The 18,702-nt window shown below is 47.4% G+C and overlaps 2 protein-coding genes across 5 annotated transcripts in view; both read left to right on the top strand.

Moving 5' to 3' along the window:
- THADA (THADA armadillo repeat containing) overlaps positions 1 to 12,420 on the top strand; it is a 327,892-nt gene extending 315,472 nt beyond the window's left edge. For all 4 annotated transcript variants that reach the window (XM_055328918.1, XM_055328919.1, XM_055328920.1 and 1 more), the window contains exon 39: positions 8,992 to 12,420. In XM_055328918.1, coding sequence (XP_055184893.1) covers positions 8,992 to 9,384 — 393 coding nt within the window. In that variant the 3' untranslated portion in view covers positions 9,385 to 12,420. The remainder of the gene's footprint in view (positions 1 to 8,991) is intronic.
- A 1,669-nt stretch (positions 12,421 to 14,089) lies between these two features.
- Positions 14,090 to 18,478, top strand: ZFP36L2 (ZFP36 ring finger protein like 2). The gene is made up of 2 exons (XM_055328916.1): positions 14,090 to 14,475; positions 15,003 to 18,478. Exons 1-2 carry the CDS (start codon positions 14,425 to 14,427, stop codon positions 16,446 to 16,448), a joined length of 1,497 nt encoding a protein of 498 aa, XP_055184891.1. The 5' UTR covers positions 14,090 to 14,424; the 3' UTR covers positions 16,449 to 18,478.
- Positions 18,479 to 18,702: the final 224 nt, after the last annotated feature.

Genomic DNA, 18,702 nt, shown 5'->3' with positions numbered 1-18,702 from the left:
CCTGCAGGGAGCCTGACATGAAACTCGATCCCAGAACCCCAGGATCAGGCCCTGGGCTGAAGACAGTGCTAAACTTATGAGCCACCAGGGCTGCCCCAGAAGGTGACATCCTTGCATGCCCCCTTGGCCTTGATACAGCTCCACTAGACCTCTCAGAAAAGAGCTAATACGTTCATCTAGAGCCCCATTTTTTTTTCAACAGTTGCCTAGGGGACTAGATCCCTAGATCCCTAGATCTCCTGGCCTGGAGGCCAGCAAAGATTATTGTTGCCATCCCACAGTATAGTATTTTATTTTAAAATCTGCTGCTGGGCAGCCCTGGTGGCGCAGCGGTTTAGCGCCGCCTGCAGCCCGGGGTGTGATCCTGGGGACCCTGGATCGAGTCCCACATCAGGCTCTCTGCATGATGCCTGCTTCTCCCTCTGCCTGTGTTTCTGCCTCTCTCTCTGTCTCTATGAATAAATAAATAAAATCTTTAAAAAAAAAATAAAAAAATAAAATAAAATCTGCTGCTGGGGATCCCTGGGTGGCGCAGCGGTTTGGCGCCTGTCTTTGGCCCAGGGCGCGATCCTGGAGACCCGGGATCGAATCCCACGTTGGGCTCCCGGTGCATGGAGCCTGCTTCTCCCTCTGCCTGTGTCTCTGCCTCTCTCTCTCTCTCTCTCTCTCTCTCTGTGTGTGTGTGTGACTATCATAAATAAATAAAAATTAAAGAAAAAATAAAATCTGCTGCTAATAAAAAAAAATTAAAAATAAAAAAAATTAAAAATAAAATAAATAAATAAATAAAATCTGCTGCTAAAGGGTCTGGCTTCCAATCAACCTGAAAGCAGGTGCTAAATGAGATTCCTCCCCTTGGAGCACTGACAGGTCTTGGCACACAGTCCTATGTCCCTCAACAACAGGGACATATTAAGAATAAAATCAGCAGTTTAGGCAATCAGAAAACTTCAAGAGACAACAAAGAACTAGGGCAAGGTTGAATGAGATGTTTCATCACCCACAAGGCCACCCACTTTTCAAGACTGAGAGCTGCTTTGCCTAATACATAGAAACAAACACAGAGTCAAGCAAAATGAGGAAACAGAAATATGTTCCAAATGGAAGATAAGACAAAACCTCAGAAAAAGACCTTAATGATATGGAGATAAGAAATCTACCTGATAAAGTATTCAAAGTCATGACCATAATGAAACCCACTGAATTTAAGAGAAGAATGGATGAACACAGAACTTCAACAAAGAGAAAACATAAGAAAGTACCAAACAGAAGGCATAGAGCCGAAGAGTACAATAATTAAACTGAGAAATACACTAGAAGGGCTCAACAGCAGACTGGATGAAACAGAAGAATGGATCAGGGAGCTGGAAGACAAAGCATTGGAGCTCATCCAGACAGAGCAGTAAAAAGGGAAACAAATTTTTAAAATGAAGATAACTTAAGAGAGCTATGGGACAGCATCAGGTGGAATGACATTCATACCATAGGAGTCCCAGAAGGAGAAGAGTGAAAGGGGCAGAAAACTAATTTGAAGAAACAATGGCTGAAAACTTCCCTCGCCTGGAAAGGGAAACAGACATCCAGGCCCAAGGAAGCCCAAAGAATTCCAAATAAGATGAACCTAAAGAGATCTACAGCAGACCACATTAAAATGTCAGAAGTTAAAGAGAGAATCTTAAAAGTAGCAAGAGAAAAACATATTGTATAAGGGAAACCCCCTAAGGCTATCAGCAGATTTCTGAGCAGTAATTTTGCAGGCCAGAAGGAAGTAACATGACATACTCAAAACCTTCCAACCAAGAATACTATAACCAGTAAGGTTATCATTCAGAATGGAAGGCGAGATAAAGAATTTTCCCAGACAAGCAAAAACTAAAGGAGTTCGTCACCACTAAACTGGCCTTACAAGAAATGTTAAACGACTCCCTTAAGTTAAAAAAAGAAATGGCACAAATTAATAAGAAAACATATAAAAATAAAAATCCCACTGTAAAAAGTAAATATATAGTAAGGGTAGTAGGTTAATCCCTTACAAAAAGCTACTTTGAAGGTTAAAAGAAAAAAATTAGCAAAATGAACTAAAACTACAATAATTAAGGGAAACATAAAAAGATGTAAAATGTGACATCAAAACATAAAATGGAGTAAAAATGTAGAGTTCTGGAATGTATTCAAATTTAAGTTGCAATCAACTTCAACTAGGCTGTTAAAGGATGATATTTGTGAACCTCACGGTAACCACAGAGCAAAACTTTTTTTTTTTTTTTTAAGATTTTATTTGTTTAGGGCAGCCCGGGGTTGCTCAGTGGTTTATCGCCTCCTTCAGCCCAGGGCCTGATCCTGGAGACCCGGGATCGAGTCCCACGTTGGGCTCCCTAAATGGAGCCTGCTTCTCCCTCTGCCTGTGTCTCTGCCTCTCTCTCTCTCTCTCTCTCTCTCTCTCTGTTTAAAAAAAAAAAAAGAAAAGAGATAAAGATTTTATTTGTTTATTCATGAGAGACACAGAGAGAGAGGCAGAGAGACATAGGTAGCAGGAGGAGCTCCTTGTGGGGAGCCGGATGCAGGACTTGATCCCAGGACCAGGATCACACCCTGAGCCAAAGGCAGATGCTTTTGCTGAGCCACCCAGGCATACCAGCAAAAACTTTTTTTTTTTTTAAGATCTTATTCATTCATTCATGAGAGACACAAAAAGAGAGGCAGAGACACAGGCAGAGGGAGGAGAGGCAGGCTCCATGCAAGGTGCCCGATCTGGGATTCGATCCCTGGAATCTGGGATCAGGCCCTGAACTGAAGGCAGACGCTCAACCGCTGAGCCACCCAGGCGTCCCCCAGCAAAAACTTATTGTACATATATAAAGAATACGAGAAAGGAATCTAAACACTAAAAAAAGTCATCAAACCACAAGAGAAGAAAGGAACATACAGGATGTACAAAACAGCCAGCAAATAGTTAACAAAATGGCAATAAGCAGATACCTATCAATAATTACTTTAAATGTAAATGGACTAATCCTCCAAACAAGACATAGAATGGCTAAATGAATTTTTAAAAAAGATGCATCTGTATACCGCCTGCAGTAAGTATCCTGTGAACTGTCCTGACTTACTTCAGAAGTAAGGACACATGCAGCCCAAAAGTGAAAGGATGTAGAACTACATTTCATGCAAATAGGAACAAAAAGAAAGCTGGTGTAACTATACTCATATCAGACAAAATAGACTTTAGAACAAAGACTGTAATAAAAGAGAAAGAGGGCCACTATATTGATTAAAAGGTCAATCCAGCAAGAATATATAACATTTATAAATATACACCCAACATAGGAGCACCAGAATATATAGAGCAAATAATAACAGACCAAAAGGGAGAAGTTATGACTAATGCAATAATAGGGGACTTTAACATTCCATTGTCATCCAAACAAAATCAGTAAGGAAATGTTGGCCTTAAAGAATGTATTAGACCACATGGACTTAATAGGTATATACAGAACATCCCATCCAAAAGCAGAAGAATACACATTCTTCTCAAGTGCACATGGAACATTCTCCAGGATAGATCATATGTTAGGCCACGAAACAGTAAATACAAAAAGGTAAAAATCATGTCAAGCATCTTTTCTGACCACAATGGTATAAAACTAGAAATCAGTTACAAGAAGAAAACTGGAAAAACTACAAATACGTGGAAATTAAACAACGTGTTACTGAACAACTATTGGATCATTAGAAGAAATCAAAGGAGAAATTAAGCACCTAGAAACAAATGAAAACAGAAACACAACATACCAAAAGGTATGGGATCCAGAAAAAGTGGTTCTAAGAGGGAAGTTCAAGTGATAAATGCCTATTATCAAAAAACAAGAAAGATCTCAAATAAACAACCCATCTTTACACCTCACTGAGAACAAACAAAACCCAAAATTAGGAGGAAGGGAATAATAAAGGATCAGAGTGGAAATAAATGAAATAGAGACAATAAAAAAAATAGAAAAACATCAATGTAACAAAAAGCTGGTTCTTTAAAAATATAAACAAAACAGACAAACCTTAGCTAGATTGGCCATGAAAAACAGAGGGCTCAAATAAATAAAAACAAAAATGAAAAAGGAGAGGTTACAACTGATACCACGGAAATACAAAGGATCATAAGAGGCTACCGTGAATTGAATGACAGTGCTAAGGATGTGTCTTGGGGCAGGTGGAAAGGGAATGGGAGATGTATATAGGAAGACAGGGAAGCACTTCCCTCTCTGTATTTCTGAAATATTTCACTAAATGATACTTAACAACACATGGTGCTAATGTTTTCTGAACCATTCTATTGGATTATTTTTAGCTGGTTGCAACCCATACTGATCTCATGACCTTTTAAAGGTTATACAGCTGGCACTATGAAAACCACTTTCCCATAGACCTATCCACTTGGTCAGTGAATGCCGTTGACTAGCAATTATTGGCTTTTGTGTGTGTAAAGGTTATGGAGTAACACCTTTGTAAAAAATATTATGGTTCTAAGAACTGGCTGATAAAACCAGGGCTTTAGGGGCATTTCTTTACATTTTTCTCCTCTGTTAAACTGGAAGCCTTGAGAGGACAAGGACTATTCATTTATCATTGTGCTGCCAATACCTAATCGTGGTGGATGTTCAATAAATAGAGTGAATAAACAGTTTGATGAATGTTACTAAAGTACTATTGTTTGAATCCATTTTTCTGAAATACTGGAAGTTATTTTTAAGACATTCTTATTTATGATGAATTTAGAAAGGAACTTGTGAAGGATAAAAAAAGAGAGACTACTGTGAACAATTATAACCAACAAACTGGACAACTGAGAAAGGATGAATAAATTCCTAAAAACTTGCAATCTTCTAAGACTGAATCATAAAGAAATAAAAAATCTGAATAGACCAATTACTGGGAGACAATTAAGAACCTCCCAACAGGGACGCCTGGGTGGCTCAGTGGTTGAACATCTGCCTTCAGCTCAGGTCATGATCCCAGGGTCCTGGGATCGAGTACTGCATCACGCTCCTCGCAGGGAGCCTGCCTCTCCCTCTGCCTGTGTGTCTCTGCCTCTCTCTGTGTGTCTGTGATGAATAAAGAGAATCTTTAAATTTAAAAAAAAAAAGAAAAACCTCCAAACAAACAGAAGTCCAAGACCAGACAGCTTCATCGATAATTCTACCAAACATTCAACGATTTAATACTTAGCCTTTCAAACTCTTCCAAAAAATTAAAGAGGAGGGAGTGCTTCCAAGTTCATTTTACAAGGCCAGTATTACCCTGATACCAAAACCAGATAAGGAGCTCACTTCAGCAGCACATACACCAAAACCAGATAAGGACACCACAAAAAAGAAAGAATGAAAGAAATTTATAGGCCAATATCCCTGATGAACATAGATGCAAAATCCTCAACAAACTATTAGTAAACTGAGTTCAACAATACATTAAAAGTATCATATACCATAATGAAGTGGGATTTATTCCAGGGATGCAAGAGTGATTCACCATCTACAAATTAGTCATTGTGATACACAATATTAACAAAAGGAAAGATAACAATGATGATCATCTCATCATTGAGATGCAGAAAAGCATCTGACAAAATTCAACATCCATTTATGGTTTTAAAAAGCTCAACTAAGTGGGTACAAAGGGTACATATCTTAACATAATGAAAGACATATATGACAAACCCGCAGCTAATACTCAATGGATAAAACCTGAAAGCTTTTCTCTAAGATCAAGAACAAGACAAAGATGCCCACTCTCACCACTTTTATGGAACAGTCTTGGAAATGCTAGCTACAGCAATTACACAAGAAAAAGAAAAGGCATATAAATTGGAAAGGAGGAAGGAAAATTGTCACTGTTTGCAGATGACTAAAGACTCCACAAAAAAAAAAAAAAAACCTTTTAGAACTAATAAATGAATAAATAAAGTTGCATGATACAAAATCAATGTAAAAAATCTGTTGCATTTCTATACACTAATAACAAACTATCAGAGAAATAAAAAAAAAACAGTTCCATCTACAGTTGCATAAAAAAGAAAAAATATCTAGGAATACAATTAACCAAGGAGGTGAAAAACCTTATAAAACTATAAGATATTGATTAAAGAAATTAAAGAAGACACAAATAAATGGAAAGATATTATTCCATGCTGTTGGATTGGAAGAATTAATATCATTAAAATATCCATTTGCCCAAAGCAGTCAACAGATTCAATGCAAACCCTATCAAAATTCCAACAGTATTTTTCACAGAACTAGAACATATATTCTAAAATTTATAGGGAACCACCAAAGACCCCAAGACCCCAAGCAACCAAAACAGTCTTGAGAAAGAACAAAGCCAGAGATATTATGTGCCTTGACTTCAAACTATACTACAAAGCTATAGTAATCAGAACAGTATGGCAGTGGCACAAAAACAGACATAAAGATCAGTGGAGCAGAATAGAGAGCCCAGAAATAAACCTAAATTATGGGTATACAATGAGGAATGAATAGTCTCTTCAATAAATAGTATTGGGAAAACTGGACAGCTACATGCAAAAGAATGAAATTGGACCACTTTCTTATGCCATATACAAAAATTAACTCAAAATGGATTAAAGACCTGATTGTAGGGATCCCTGGGTGGCACAGCGGTTTGGCGCCTGTCTTTGGCCCAGGGCGCGATCCTGGAGACCCGGGATCGAATCCCACGTCGGGCTCCCGGTGCATGGAGGCTGCTTCTCCCTCTGCCTGTGTCTCTGCTCTCTCTCTCTCTCTCTCTCTCTCTCTCTCTCTCTCTGTGTGTGTGACTATCATAAATAAATAAAAAAATTAAAAAAAAGACCTGATTGTAAGATCTGAAACTATAAAACTGCTAGAATAAAATACAGGTTGTAAACTCCTTTTGACATCAGATGTTTTTATGAATCTGACTCCAAAAGCAAGGGGAAACAAAAGCAAAAATAAACAAGCGGGACTAAATCAAACTAAAAAGCTTCTGCACAATGAAGGAAATCATCAACAAAATGAAAACAGAACCTACCAAATGGGAGAAGATATTTGCAAATTATATATATATATATATATATCAAAAATATATATATATATATATATATCCAAATACATATATATATCCAAAAATTATAAAGAAATCTTACAACTCAATAACAACAAAAAAATATCTGATTAAAAAATGGGCAGAGGGGGCAGCCCCGGTGGCACAGCGGTTTAGCGCCGCCTGCAGCCCAGGGCCTGATCCTGGAGACCCAGGATCCAGTCCCACATCGGGCTCCCTGCGTGGAGCCTGCTTCTCCCTCTCCCTCTCTCTCGCTCGCTCTGTGTCTCTCGTGAGTTAATAAAATAAAATCTTAAAAGAAAAAAATGGGCAGAGGATCTGAATAGACATGTTCCCAAAGGAGACATACGGCTGGCCAACAGGTACCTGAAAAGATGCTCAGCATCTCTAATCATCAGGGAAATGCAAATCAAAGCCACAATGGGGTATCACCTAACACCAGAGTCAGAATGACTATTATCAAAAAGATAAGTGTTGGCAAGGATGTGGAGAAAAGAGACCTCTCATGCACTATTGCTGGGAATGTAAATCTGTGCAGCCACTCTAGAAAACAATATGGAGATTCCTCATAAAATTAAAAATAGAACTACCACAGGATCTAGCAATTCCAATGCTGAGCATCTACCCAAAGAAAATGAAAACACTCATTTGAAAAGATACATACACTACTCTGTTCACTGTAGCATTATTTACAATAGCCAAGATATAGAAGCAACCTAAATGTGTCCTTCAGCGGATGAAAAGATAAAGGGTGTGTGTGTCTGTGTGTGTGTGTACACATACATGCATACATTGTGTATCTATTGGGTGTGTGTGTTTTCATATATATATATATATATATATACACACACACACACACATATATATATGAATACTACTCAGCCATGAAGAAGAATGGAATGTTGCCATTTGAGACAACACAGATGGACCTTGAGGATATTATACTAAGAGAAAGAAGTCAGAGGAGAACAGATACCACCTGATTTCACTTAATATGTGGAATCTAAAAACAAACAAAACAAAACCGAACCCAGACTCCTAGAGAACAGATCGGTGGTTGCCAGAAAGAAGGGGGGTGAAAAGATAGGAAAGGAAGAGGCCCCTTGGAAGTTGAGGGCTTAATTATGGAGAATGCTTATTACTGAGCGTTGCAATAACGAGAGGCTCGTGCCACAGTTAGGTCTGAAGGTGAAACAATTCCAGAGAATCAGGATCCTTCCAGGGTATTTATTGCTTAGAGAAAACTGTTCGCCCCCTCCAGATGAGTCAGCAGACAGGGAAACTGAGGACCGAGGCAGGCAGCAAAAGCATCTTGTCAACTGAAATCTATATCCATCCACCAGTGTCTGATTCAGCTGGCCCTCTTGACATACCCAACAGGCCAAGAGTTCAAAAAGCAGCTTGTTTATGGGAAATTTGAAGACAAGATAAAGTGTCTGTGATAAAATAACCTTGAAAAATCCGCAGCATCACAGAAATTTGGTTTCATACTTAGAGGGTAGTGTCTCGTGTTTGGCAATCCTTTGCTCTTTGTTCTGCTGCTGAGATTTCTCTTTCCTCCCCACCCCCACCCTCTGATTTCTAGACGCACCTTTGGGTCTAGGGCCCACTCCCCTGTTGAGGTCCCCTTCTCAACAGCAGGCCCCCAAAATATCTTGGCTCGGCACCATAAACACATCTTTATCAAAGGTCATGTTAAGTCTGGGGAGGAAAATTCCTTCCTGGTAGAGCAGAACAGCAAATGAAAATAGAAGGTGACCTTCCAGGCTGCGAGTGGCATCTGTATGTGGGTGCTGACAGGCGGGAGCGGGCCCTCCCTCAGGAGGGGGTGGGACTCTGGTCTGGATTGGAGCTGTCGACATCCCCGGTTATGCTGACTTTGGGCTTTGTCTTTTGATTTAGGTGGAAGACTACCTGTTTGAAAAAGCAGAAATCAACTTTTGGGCCGAGACCCTGATCTTCGTGAAATACCTCCACGAGCACCTCCTCCGTCTCCTCTCCACGTCCAGCCACCGTCCCCTCAGCCCTGAAAGCCTCCGCCATCTCCGCAGGACAGCATCAGAGCAGGGCCACCTCCTTTCGCAGCTCTTCAGAGAGCTGCCCCCAGCTGCTGAGTTCTTGAAGACCGTGGAATTCACACGACTGCGCATTCAGGAGGAGAGGACTCTGGCTTGCCTGCAGCTGCTGGCCTTTCTAGAAGGAAAGGAAAGGGAAGATACCCCCGTCCTCAGGGCTTCAGACTCACCTGCAGAAGCGAATCAGTTTACTCTTGCCAAAACAGAAACAGCTCATTGAAGAAAGAAGACTTTGGGGGGTGGGGTGGGGGCAGACCATTCCCCCCACTAAATCTGCCAGGAACCCGTGGAACATAAATTCAAGTATGTTCTCCCTTTGTGGGTCTAGTCTCTCTGTCCCTTCCTGCAGAGTTTTTCTCCATTCATTCAGGGCAACCCGGGTTTTTGCAGCTACTATAGGAAGTGAGGCTACCACGTTGAATATTTACTCTGCTCCCAGGTGCTGGCCACCTGCAGACCTGAATTCGCCTTTTTTCTTCCTCCTCGACCTCGCACATCCAGGCCTAGCCAGCCGGCATTTTCTGCGAACTGACTGTACAGAACTGGATTTTAACTCATGATTTTCTCTTCTTTTTCCCACTGCATAGAAGAGCTGGATTCGTTGGCAGGCAGCCCATTGGGTCAGAATTCCAAATTTTATTCCATTTTAGCTAAGGCAGAAGTATGTTCCGAATGTTGGCTCCTGGGAGAATTCAAGATCAACTGTATAGAAATAGTTTTGTTTTTACTCTCCACATGTGCCCAAGCCCTGTGGCGACCTGCACATGCCATCCGAATTATTAAAAGAGCTCCTACCCACAAAAGTGTTTGTGCTAAGGCCAGGAAACCTGATTTTACCACCCACTGAAAGCACAGACCCTTGGTTGTTAGAAGGAAGCACAGGGAAGGGAAAGACAGAGTAAATGATTTCTTCGATGTCTACACTGACTACTGTCATTTTCTCGGTGGCAATAACAAGATTCTCATTTAAGATGTCAGAAAACAGGGACGCCTGGGTGGTTCAGCGGTTGAACATCTGCCTTTGGCTTGGGGTGTGATCCCAGAGTTCCGGAATCGAGTCCCACGTTGGGCTCCCTGCATGGAGCATGCTTCTCCCCTGCCTATCTCTCTCTCTCTCTCTCTCTCTCTCTCTCTCTCTCTCTCTCTCTGTGTGTGTGTGTGTGTGTGTCTCTCATGAATAAATAAATAAAATATTTTTTAAAAAATCTTAGAAAACACATTTATCCATTTCAGTGTGTGAATCTAGACGCCTGGCCTTTGGAAGCCGGACCCAGCCCTGTTCCTCTGATATCCAGCAGGTGTCGCTCTTGCATACATTTTGCTGCTAGTCCTGTGTTTCATTGCCTTGCCATTTTCTACTTAAGATTTCAGAATAAAAAAAAAAAAGATTTCAGAATAAGCATTACCTACAGACAGCTATCTTGAAGTTCATAGCTTGGATTGGCCATAGCCTCATCCATATTCATTTTTCATCCTGGAAAAAGCCATTTTAGTATTACGTAAAGTTGGTCTAGCCTTTTTGGTATGTCAATAGTTTTGGATTTTTTTAAGATTTTTTTTTAATTTATTCATGAGAGGTGGGGGGGAGGCAGAGGGGGAAGCAGGATCCCTGCAGGAAGCCTGATGTGGGACTCAATCCTGGGACCCTGGGATCACACCTGAGCCAAAGGCAGATGGTTCAACCACTGAACCACCCAGTCATCCCAGTAGTTTTAAATACTTCTCAGGTGAGCGGTCACTTGGAATTATGTTAAAGGGGCAGCTTATTATTTTTTTTAAGATTTTTAAAATTTATTCCTGAGACAGAGGCAGAGAGAAGCAGGCTCCATGCTGGGAGCCCGACGTGGGACTTGGGACTCGATCCTGAGTCTCCAGGATCACGCCCTGGGCTGAAGGCGGCGCTAAACCGCTGAGCCACCCGGGCTGCCTTAAAGGAGCAGTTTAGAGGAGTGAGAGTTTGATATAATTTTCTACTGCAGAAAGGCTTGTATTTTGAATGTGTTCTCTTTAAAAGAAAACCACCTAATACTAAAAATACAGCTGTGCTGGAAATGTAGAGAAAAGGCAGGGAATGAAGGGAAACCTAGAGTCCAAAGTTTTGTCCTAAAGAGAACAGGAGATTCTTGGTGGTTTTGCACTATTCCACTCAAAATGTGTTTTTTGTGATTCTGAATAAATTACCTGTTGGGCATCTGTGTAGTCCACACTTGGTGGAAAGTTGCCAGTCTAACCTTTTCTTCTTTTTTTAAGATTCTATTTATTTGTTTGTTTGTTTGTTTGTTTGTTTATGAGAGACACAGAGAGGAGCAGAGACACAGCAGAGGAGAAGCAGGATCCTCAATGGGAGCCCCATGCGGGACTCAATCCAGAGACCCCAGGACCACACCCTGAGCTGAAGGCAGATGCTCAACCACTGAGCCACTCAGGCATCTCCCCAACATTTCTTTTTGTTCTGCGAAGACCTGACTGGGTGAGAAGTCAGGGAATCTTTGGCATGATGCAGTGATGACCATGGTTCAATAACTATGAAACTGGCCCAGCAAAGCCCAGCTCACTGGAAAAGACCAGCATTCCTTTTTTCTCCATTTAAAATGAAATAAAAGCAGTTACATAATAATAAAAACACTTTATACCAGCAGGTACTCTGTACCAAAACCTGTTCTATAGCATATTTACACGTAATCCCCAGGTTCCTTCTACCAAGCCTGCAGAGTGGGTGTTCTCAGGGCTGCCGACTGGGAATCACCCCAGATTTTGATGTTGGCTGGCTGTGGCCAGCCTGGAAGGACAGGAGGGACAGATGTTTCTCCTGGTTTTGTATGTGAAATCTTGTTACTGACCTACAATAGCAGTGGCTAAGGAAATGGCTGTTTCACATTGCCTGATGCATTCCCAGGAGAATCTTGGAGTACTACTGTCAGGGCTACCCTGGAACTCCCGTGTTTGGGGTCATTCTGACAAAGAACAAAACAACAGTTGGGGTTCTTGGGCACTCCTGGCTGTGAGTGTCAGCCACAGTTGCCCAGCTCTGCCTGGGGGCCAGTGTAGGCCGGGTGCTGCAATCACCCAGAGTGAAGGAGTCACCTGTTCTGAGGTCACTGCCCTTGGCTCCAAGCTAGAGGGTCCAAGATTCCGGGCCCCGCAGGTCTGCACGCATGATTCTGTGCACCTCTACCCATCTGGCCACAGCTCAGAGACCTGGCTATCTCCATTTCTATGCTTTGTCAACTTGGTTTAATAAACAATAAGGGTTATACCTGTTGCTCCTTTATACATCTTAACAGGTAACTCATTTGCACCTTGACAAAGGTGAGAGATGAGCAAAGCAGGAATTCTCTTAGTTTTATAATGAAATCCACGTACCAAAGAGATTATGTGATTTGCCTAGGATCACATGGCCTGGAAGGGGCAGGGCCTGAACTCCAGCCCTGTTTCTGATCCTAAAGTCCTTGCAGCCCTGTGTGGACTCTAGCTCTGTGGGTGGCGGTGTGGGGAGTTACAGCAGCCAACGGACCTCTGAGCAGTCAGTTCCAGGAGTGACAGGCCCGGCGCGTCCCCGTCCAGGTTCACGAAGGGAAACAACCACGAGGAAACAGCGAGAAAGATCGACTTTGGGAAGGGGCGTGGGCTGCTTCCTCCCCTAGAGGGCCCTGGGCCTTCCAGCAGGCCGACTGCAGCCTAGGCCGCCAGGTGTGCGAGATCATGGGCCCGCTCCACTTTCTTTGGCAGCTTGTGTTTCCACGCGGAGAGAGGTGTCCTGGACCAGCCCCCAGATCGGCCCGAACCGGGGCGTCAGCCGCTTTAGCCTAACTGGGCGCTGGGGGGGGGGGTCCGCCCCATCCCCGGAGGGAGCCCGGTGGCCAAGGCATTTCCCAGGCTTTTTAGGGTGTGGAACCGGCGGGCGAGCCCGCGTGAGCGTCCTCGGTGCCCAGCCCCGCCCGGCCGCCGGCCCGCCCCAGCCACAGGCTGCGGCGCCCCCAGCGGCCGGGGAGGGAAGGGGCGTAGAGGGCGCGCCCCAGCCAGCAGCTAGCTGCGCCCCGACTCCGGGAGGGCTGGGGAAGGCCGGGCCGAGGGGCGGCCGGACGCAGTGGCGGGAAGTCGCCTCCAGGCCTGCGCTGCCCTCCCGCCGGCCCTCCCGGCCTCCCAGCCGGCTCCCCCGCCCGGGACGCTCCGCGCCACTCCGCGCCTTTGGCCCAGGCTCAAGGTCTTGTGATGTGATTAGCAATGCCAGCGCCTTGTCCTCAGACACTCGGCCCAGCCCGGCAGGCCTCGGCGCTGAAGCCCTGTTTACTGCAGCCTGGGCGGGGAGGGGGGCGGAGAATCGGGCCCAGGCTCCTCCGGGCGAGACTGCCGCGGCGGCCGCCCGCGTGGCCGCTCCCGCCCCCACCCCCACCCCCACCCCCACCGCGCCTCCACGTGCAGTCGGGATGGAGCCCCCGCCCCCCGACCGGAGCACCCTTTGCAAGCCTGCCGGGCCGCGCGGACGGTTGCAATATTCTTGCATTTTGCAATTCCCGCGCCCCGTATAAAAACCCAGAGTGGGAGATAAAAGCTCCGCAATTTTGCCTAGCAGGATCGGGCGGGGACAGACACGTCCAGGGCCGCAGAACCCCGGCCACGTTAAACGTGCAGGGGATTTCCAACAGCGCGGCCCCGGCGGAGGGGGGCCTTATCTTCCCGCCGCCACCCAGCAGCACCCATCAGGGACGAGCTCTCCACGCCGCCGCGGGCGCCGCGGCAGCCCGCCCCGCCCCGAGGCCTCCCGCCCCCTCCCCCCCAGGAAAAAAAAATTGGCGGCGGCCAATGGGAGGCCACGGAGGCGCTTGACGTCCGCGAGCCGGCGGGCGGCGTTGCCTGGAGACCCCGGCGGGGTCAGCGTTCCGTCCCCTCCCCCGGCACGCCCGCCCCGCCGCTGCCGCGCTCCCGGGCTCTATATAGGGCGCGCGCTCGCGGGCCGCGGAGTTCCAGCAGTCCGCGAGCTGTCGTCGGCTCCGCGCGGGGGGGGGGCGGGCCGGGCACCCCGGGGCGCGGAGGAGCGCTCCCTGCTTCCCTCTCCTTTCCCCCCACTCCGCACTCCCGGGCAGCCCCGAGAACGGTCCGCGCCGCTCCCCCGTCCCTGCCGTCGCGTCCCCCGGCAAACTTTCGGTCCCTCCCCCGCCCCTCACCCGTTATTCGTCGTGGCTCGAGCCCGGCCGCGCCGCCCCGAGGGCTCCTCCGGACCTCCCCGCCTGCAGCTCCGACCATTACGGGATCCAGGAACATGTCGACCACACTTCTGTCCGCCTTCTACGACATCGACTTCTTGTGCAAGGTACGCGAGGGAGCGCGGAGGAGGGAGGAAGGCGGGCAGGCGTTCAGACGTCGCCGCTGCCCTCGGCTTCGGGGGCAGCCCTCCCCGCCTTGACTTTGGGGCCGCTGCAGCGTGTGCTCGTGCCGTGTGGGCGGGGAGGAGGACGGGGAGGAAGGGCAGAGCGAGCCGCCGCCGCCGCTGGCCTCCTCCGGCGCCGACCGCGGCCACGCTGCCCGGGGCTTCCCGGACGGGCTCTGCGCCGCCCAGGCCGGCGGCCCGCGGGCTGAGGATCCCCGGTCGAAACCGAGCGTGGCTCGGGGTGGGAGTCGGCCCCTCCCCGCGCGAACCTGATGGGTTTGCTTTTTTTTTTTTTTTTTTTTTTTTCTTAACTTTGCGCGTGTACGGGTGGAGGGTGGCGGCCGAGTCGAAAAACCTGCAGAAAGGAAGAAGACTCGGGAGGCCTGAAGTTCCTCCGCGGCTCGGCCCGACTCTCCCCTCCCCTCCCTTTGCGTATCTCATCCCGTCCTCGCCCCCCCTCCTTTTGGCAGACGGAGAAATCCCTGGCCAACCTCAATCTGAACATGCTGGACAAGAAGGCGGTGGGGACGCCCGTGGCCGCCGCCCCGAGCTCGGCCTTCACGCCGGGCTTTCTCCGACGGCACTCGGCCAGCAACCTGCACGCGCTCGCCCACCCCGCGCCCAGCGCCGGCAGCTGCTCGCCCAAGTTCCCGGGCGCGGCTAACGGCGGCAGCTGCGGCAGCGGGGCGGCGGGCGGCCCGGCCTCCTACGGCACCCTCAAGGAGCCGTCGGGGGGCGGCGGCACCGCCCTGCTCAACAAGGAGAACAAGTTTCGGGACCGCTCGTTCAGCGAGAACGGCGAGCGCAGCCAGCACCTCTTGCACCTGCAGCAGCAGCAGCAGCAGCAGCAGCAAAAGGGGGGCGGCGGCGGCGGCGGCTCCCAGATCAACTCGACCCGCTACAAGACTGAGCTGTGCCGGCCCTTCGAGGAGAGCGGCACGTGCAAGTACGGCGAGAAGTGCCAGTTCGCGCACGGCTTCCACGAGCTGCGCAGCCTCACCCGGCACCCCAAGTACAAGACGGAGCTGTGCCGCACCTTCCACACCATCGGCTTCTGCCCCTACGGGCCGCGCTGCCACTTCATCCACAACGCGGACGAGCGGCGGCCCGCGCCGTCGGGGGGCGCCTCCGGGGACCTGCGCGCCTTCAGCGCGCGGGACGCGCTGCACCTGGGCTTCCCCCGCGAGCCGCGGCCCAAGCTCCATCACAGCCTCAGCTTCTCGGGCTTCCCGTCGGGCCACCACCAGCCCCCGGGCGGCCTCGAGTCGCCGCTGCTGCTCGACAGCCCCACGTCGCGCACGCCGCCGCCGCCGCCCTCCTGCTCCTCGGCCTCGTCCTGCTCCTCGTCCGCTTCGTCCTGCTCGTCGGCCTCCACGCCCTCGGGCGCCCCGACGTGCTGCCCCTCGGCCTCGGCCGCGGCCGCGGCGGCGCTGCTGTACGGCAGCGGGGGCGCCGAGGACCTGCTGGCGCCGGGCGCCCCGTGCGCGGCCTGCGCGTCCGCCTCGTGCGCCAACAACGCCTTCGCCTTCGGCCCGGAGCTGAGCAGCCTCATCACGCCGCTCGCCATCCAGACGCACAGCTTCGCCACGGTGGCGGCCGCGTACTACCGCAGCCAGCAGCAGCAGCAGCAGCAGGGCCTGGGGCCGCCCGCGCCGCCCCCCGCGCCGCCCGGCGCGCCCCTCCCCGCCAGCGCCGCCGCGCCGCCCTCGCCGCCCTTCAGCTTCCAGCTGCCGCGCCGCCTGTCCGAGTCGCCCGTGTTCGACGCGCCCCCGAGCCCCCCGGACTCGCTGTCGGACCGCGACAGCTACCTGAGCGGCTCCCTGAGCTCGGGCAGCCTCAGCGGCTCCGAGTCCCCCAGCCTCGACCCCGGCCGCCGCCTGCCCATCTTCAGCCGCCTGTCCATCTCCGACGACTGAGGCAAGAGGGCGCCAGCGAGGAGGAGGAGGAGGAGGAGGAGGAGGAAGGGAAGGCCGGGCCGGGCCGCCCCGGGGGTGTTGGAGGGCGCCCCTGCCGCCCGCAGCCCCCCCCCCCCGCCCCCGGGAGCGGGGGGTGACCGGCCGCCAGCAGACTGCGGGGCCGCACCGAGCACTTGGACTCGAACTTGTGTGCCGGGAGGGGCCCCCACCCCTCCCCCTTTCGGTTTCCTCTCTTTTTTTTTTTTTTTAATTATTATTTTTATTATTATTACGAAGTTTTCATTCTTGTTGAGCAAAACAAAGCCAACGAACTTTTGTATTGATGAACAAAAATATTCACAACAGGGCAGTTGTGATGCGAACAGAACAAAAAAAGAAAAAAGAAAAACCAAACACTTAAACTTTTTTAGGTCTCCTAGGAGTTTGGGACTTTAGGAAAAAAAATAAAATCAACCCAGCACCAGCAGCTACCAACCACCATTCCATATCTTCACTTGAAAAGCATTAGTTACAGTCCAGATGTGGGAACTCTTATCTTGAAGTTCCTAATTGTCGTTTGTCTCAGACCAGTGTAAACAAACCAGCCAGCCACCACCTTGCTTAAACCTCTAAGCTTCTGGAATCCAACATTCTACCAGGAATATGCCTTGATTGTAGTCCTCAGCTCCCTAGGTTTTAGTTTGTTTGACACCAAGTTTTTTTTGTCTGGAAAAAAAAAAAAAAACACCTGCATTCCAAAGTTTCCTACTGGTTACTGGTTTCATTGCCACCACTTAGTGGATGTTTAATTTTAGAACCATTTTGTCTGCTCTTTCTGGAAGCCTTGGGCAGAGCTTAGTTTGTAATCGTTGGGGGAATAACTGCTGAATTTTTAGCTGTTTTGAGTTGATTCGCACCACTGCACCACAACTCAATATGAAAAAACTATTTAACTTATTTATTATCTTGTGAAAAGTATACATTGAAAATTTTGTTCATACTGTATTTATCAAGTATGATGAAAAGCAATAGATATATATTCTTTTATTATGTTAAATTATGATTGCCATTATTAATCGGCAAAATGTGGAGTGTATGTTCTTTTCACAGTAATATATGCCTTTTGTAACTTCACTTGGTTATTTTATTGTAAATGAGTAAAAAAAATCTTAATTTAAGAGATTGTATGTAATATTTATTTCATTAATTTCTTTCCTTGTTTACGTAAATTTTGAAAGATTGCATGATTTCTTTACAGAAATCTATCCTGATGCTGTGGAAGTAGTTTGAGGAATATCTTATATGAGTTTTCTTAGAATGTATAATGGTTGTAGCCCATCCAACTTTATAAAGAAGTGACCACATACTTTGCAAATCAGGCTTCAATGTGGCATGCTTTTCTCATTCCAACTTTTTAAATTAGCAAAAAAAAGTCTTTTGTTTATTCTACCAATTCTACTGTGACATAACTCTGCGTATAAAGACATGTAGCAATAATGGGGTGGGGGGTTAGTCTCACAGTGCCTTTGGAAGGGCCAGAACTTGCCTTAAATCTTCCTCAACCAAATAAGTATTTTTCTATTAGTGCTTGAGAGAATTTGAATGTAGGATGGGTTCAACTGCACAAAAGGAAAAGATATTTACCACTTTTTTTTATATAGATCTAAAGTGAAGAGGCCACCTCTTAGTGCTAAAAAATGGTATGTAGTACATGAATATGCCTTGTTTCATTACAGAAAATTCCAAAACTTGTACTTTTTTTTTTTTTTTTTTTTTTTTTTTTTGCGTGTGTAGAAAGGCAGGAATGCTTTCCTGGACAGCGGATGAATGAGCAGTAGCTTTAGTTTGTTTGTACGTAGGTACAGTTGGAGCACTCTGTATGTATGTACTCTGGACTACTTTGACAGAAGTAGGTTTTTGAATGTAACAAGATAAGTCAACTTGAGTTGTAATATATTTTGGGGAATCAGTTCACTACAAATTGTGACTGTAAACATTGTACTGTAAATGTTTTGTAGTTTCCCCCAATAAAATTTTTGGGAAAAAAGGTATTAATCTGTAAGATTCGTTTTTTAAACCAGAAACCTTGAGCATTAGCTTGGCACCACTGTCAGGCATTGCCCAGGCCTTGGAGGGGCTGGGGGGCGGGGGTGAGATTTTGGAAGCTTGGCACAGTCGGGGTTCGGAAGGGCCTGCCCCTGTGTATTTTATAGCAAGTTCTTTTAGCTGAAGGAAAATAATTATTTGGACTGTCAAGGGCATTAGTTAGCTGTTC

This window comes from Nyctereutes procyonoides, unplaced genomic scaffold (genome assembly GCF_905146905.1).
Source record: "Nyctereutes procyonoides isolate TBG_1078 unplaced genomic scaffold, NYPRO_anot_genome, whole genome shotgun sequence".
Taxonomy (NCBI): Eukaryota; Metazoa; Chordata; class Mammalia; order Carnivora; family Canidae; genus Nyctereutes; species Nyctereutes procyonoides.
Note: the sequence above shows the minus strand (reverse complement) of the source record. Positions and strands in the feature narration are given on the sequence as shown.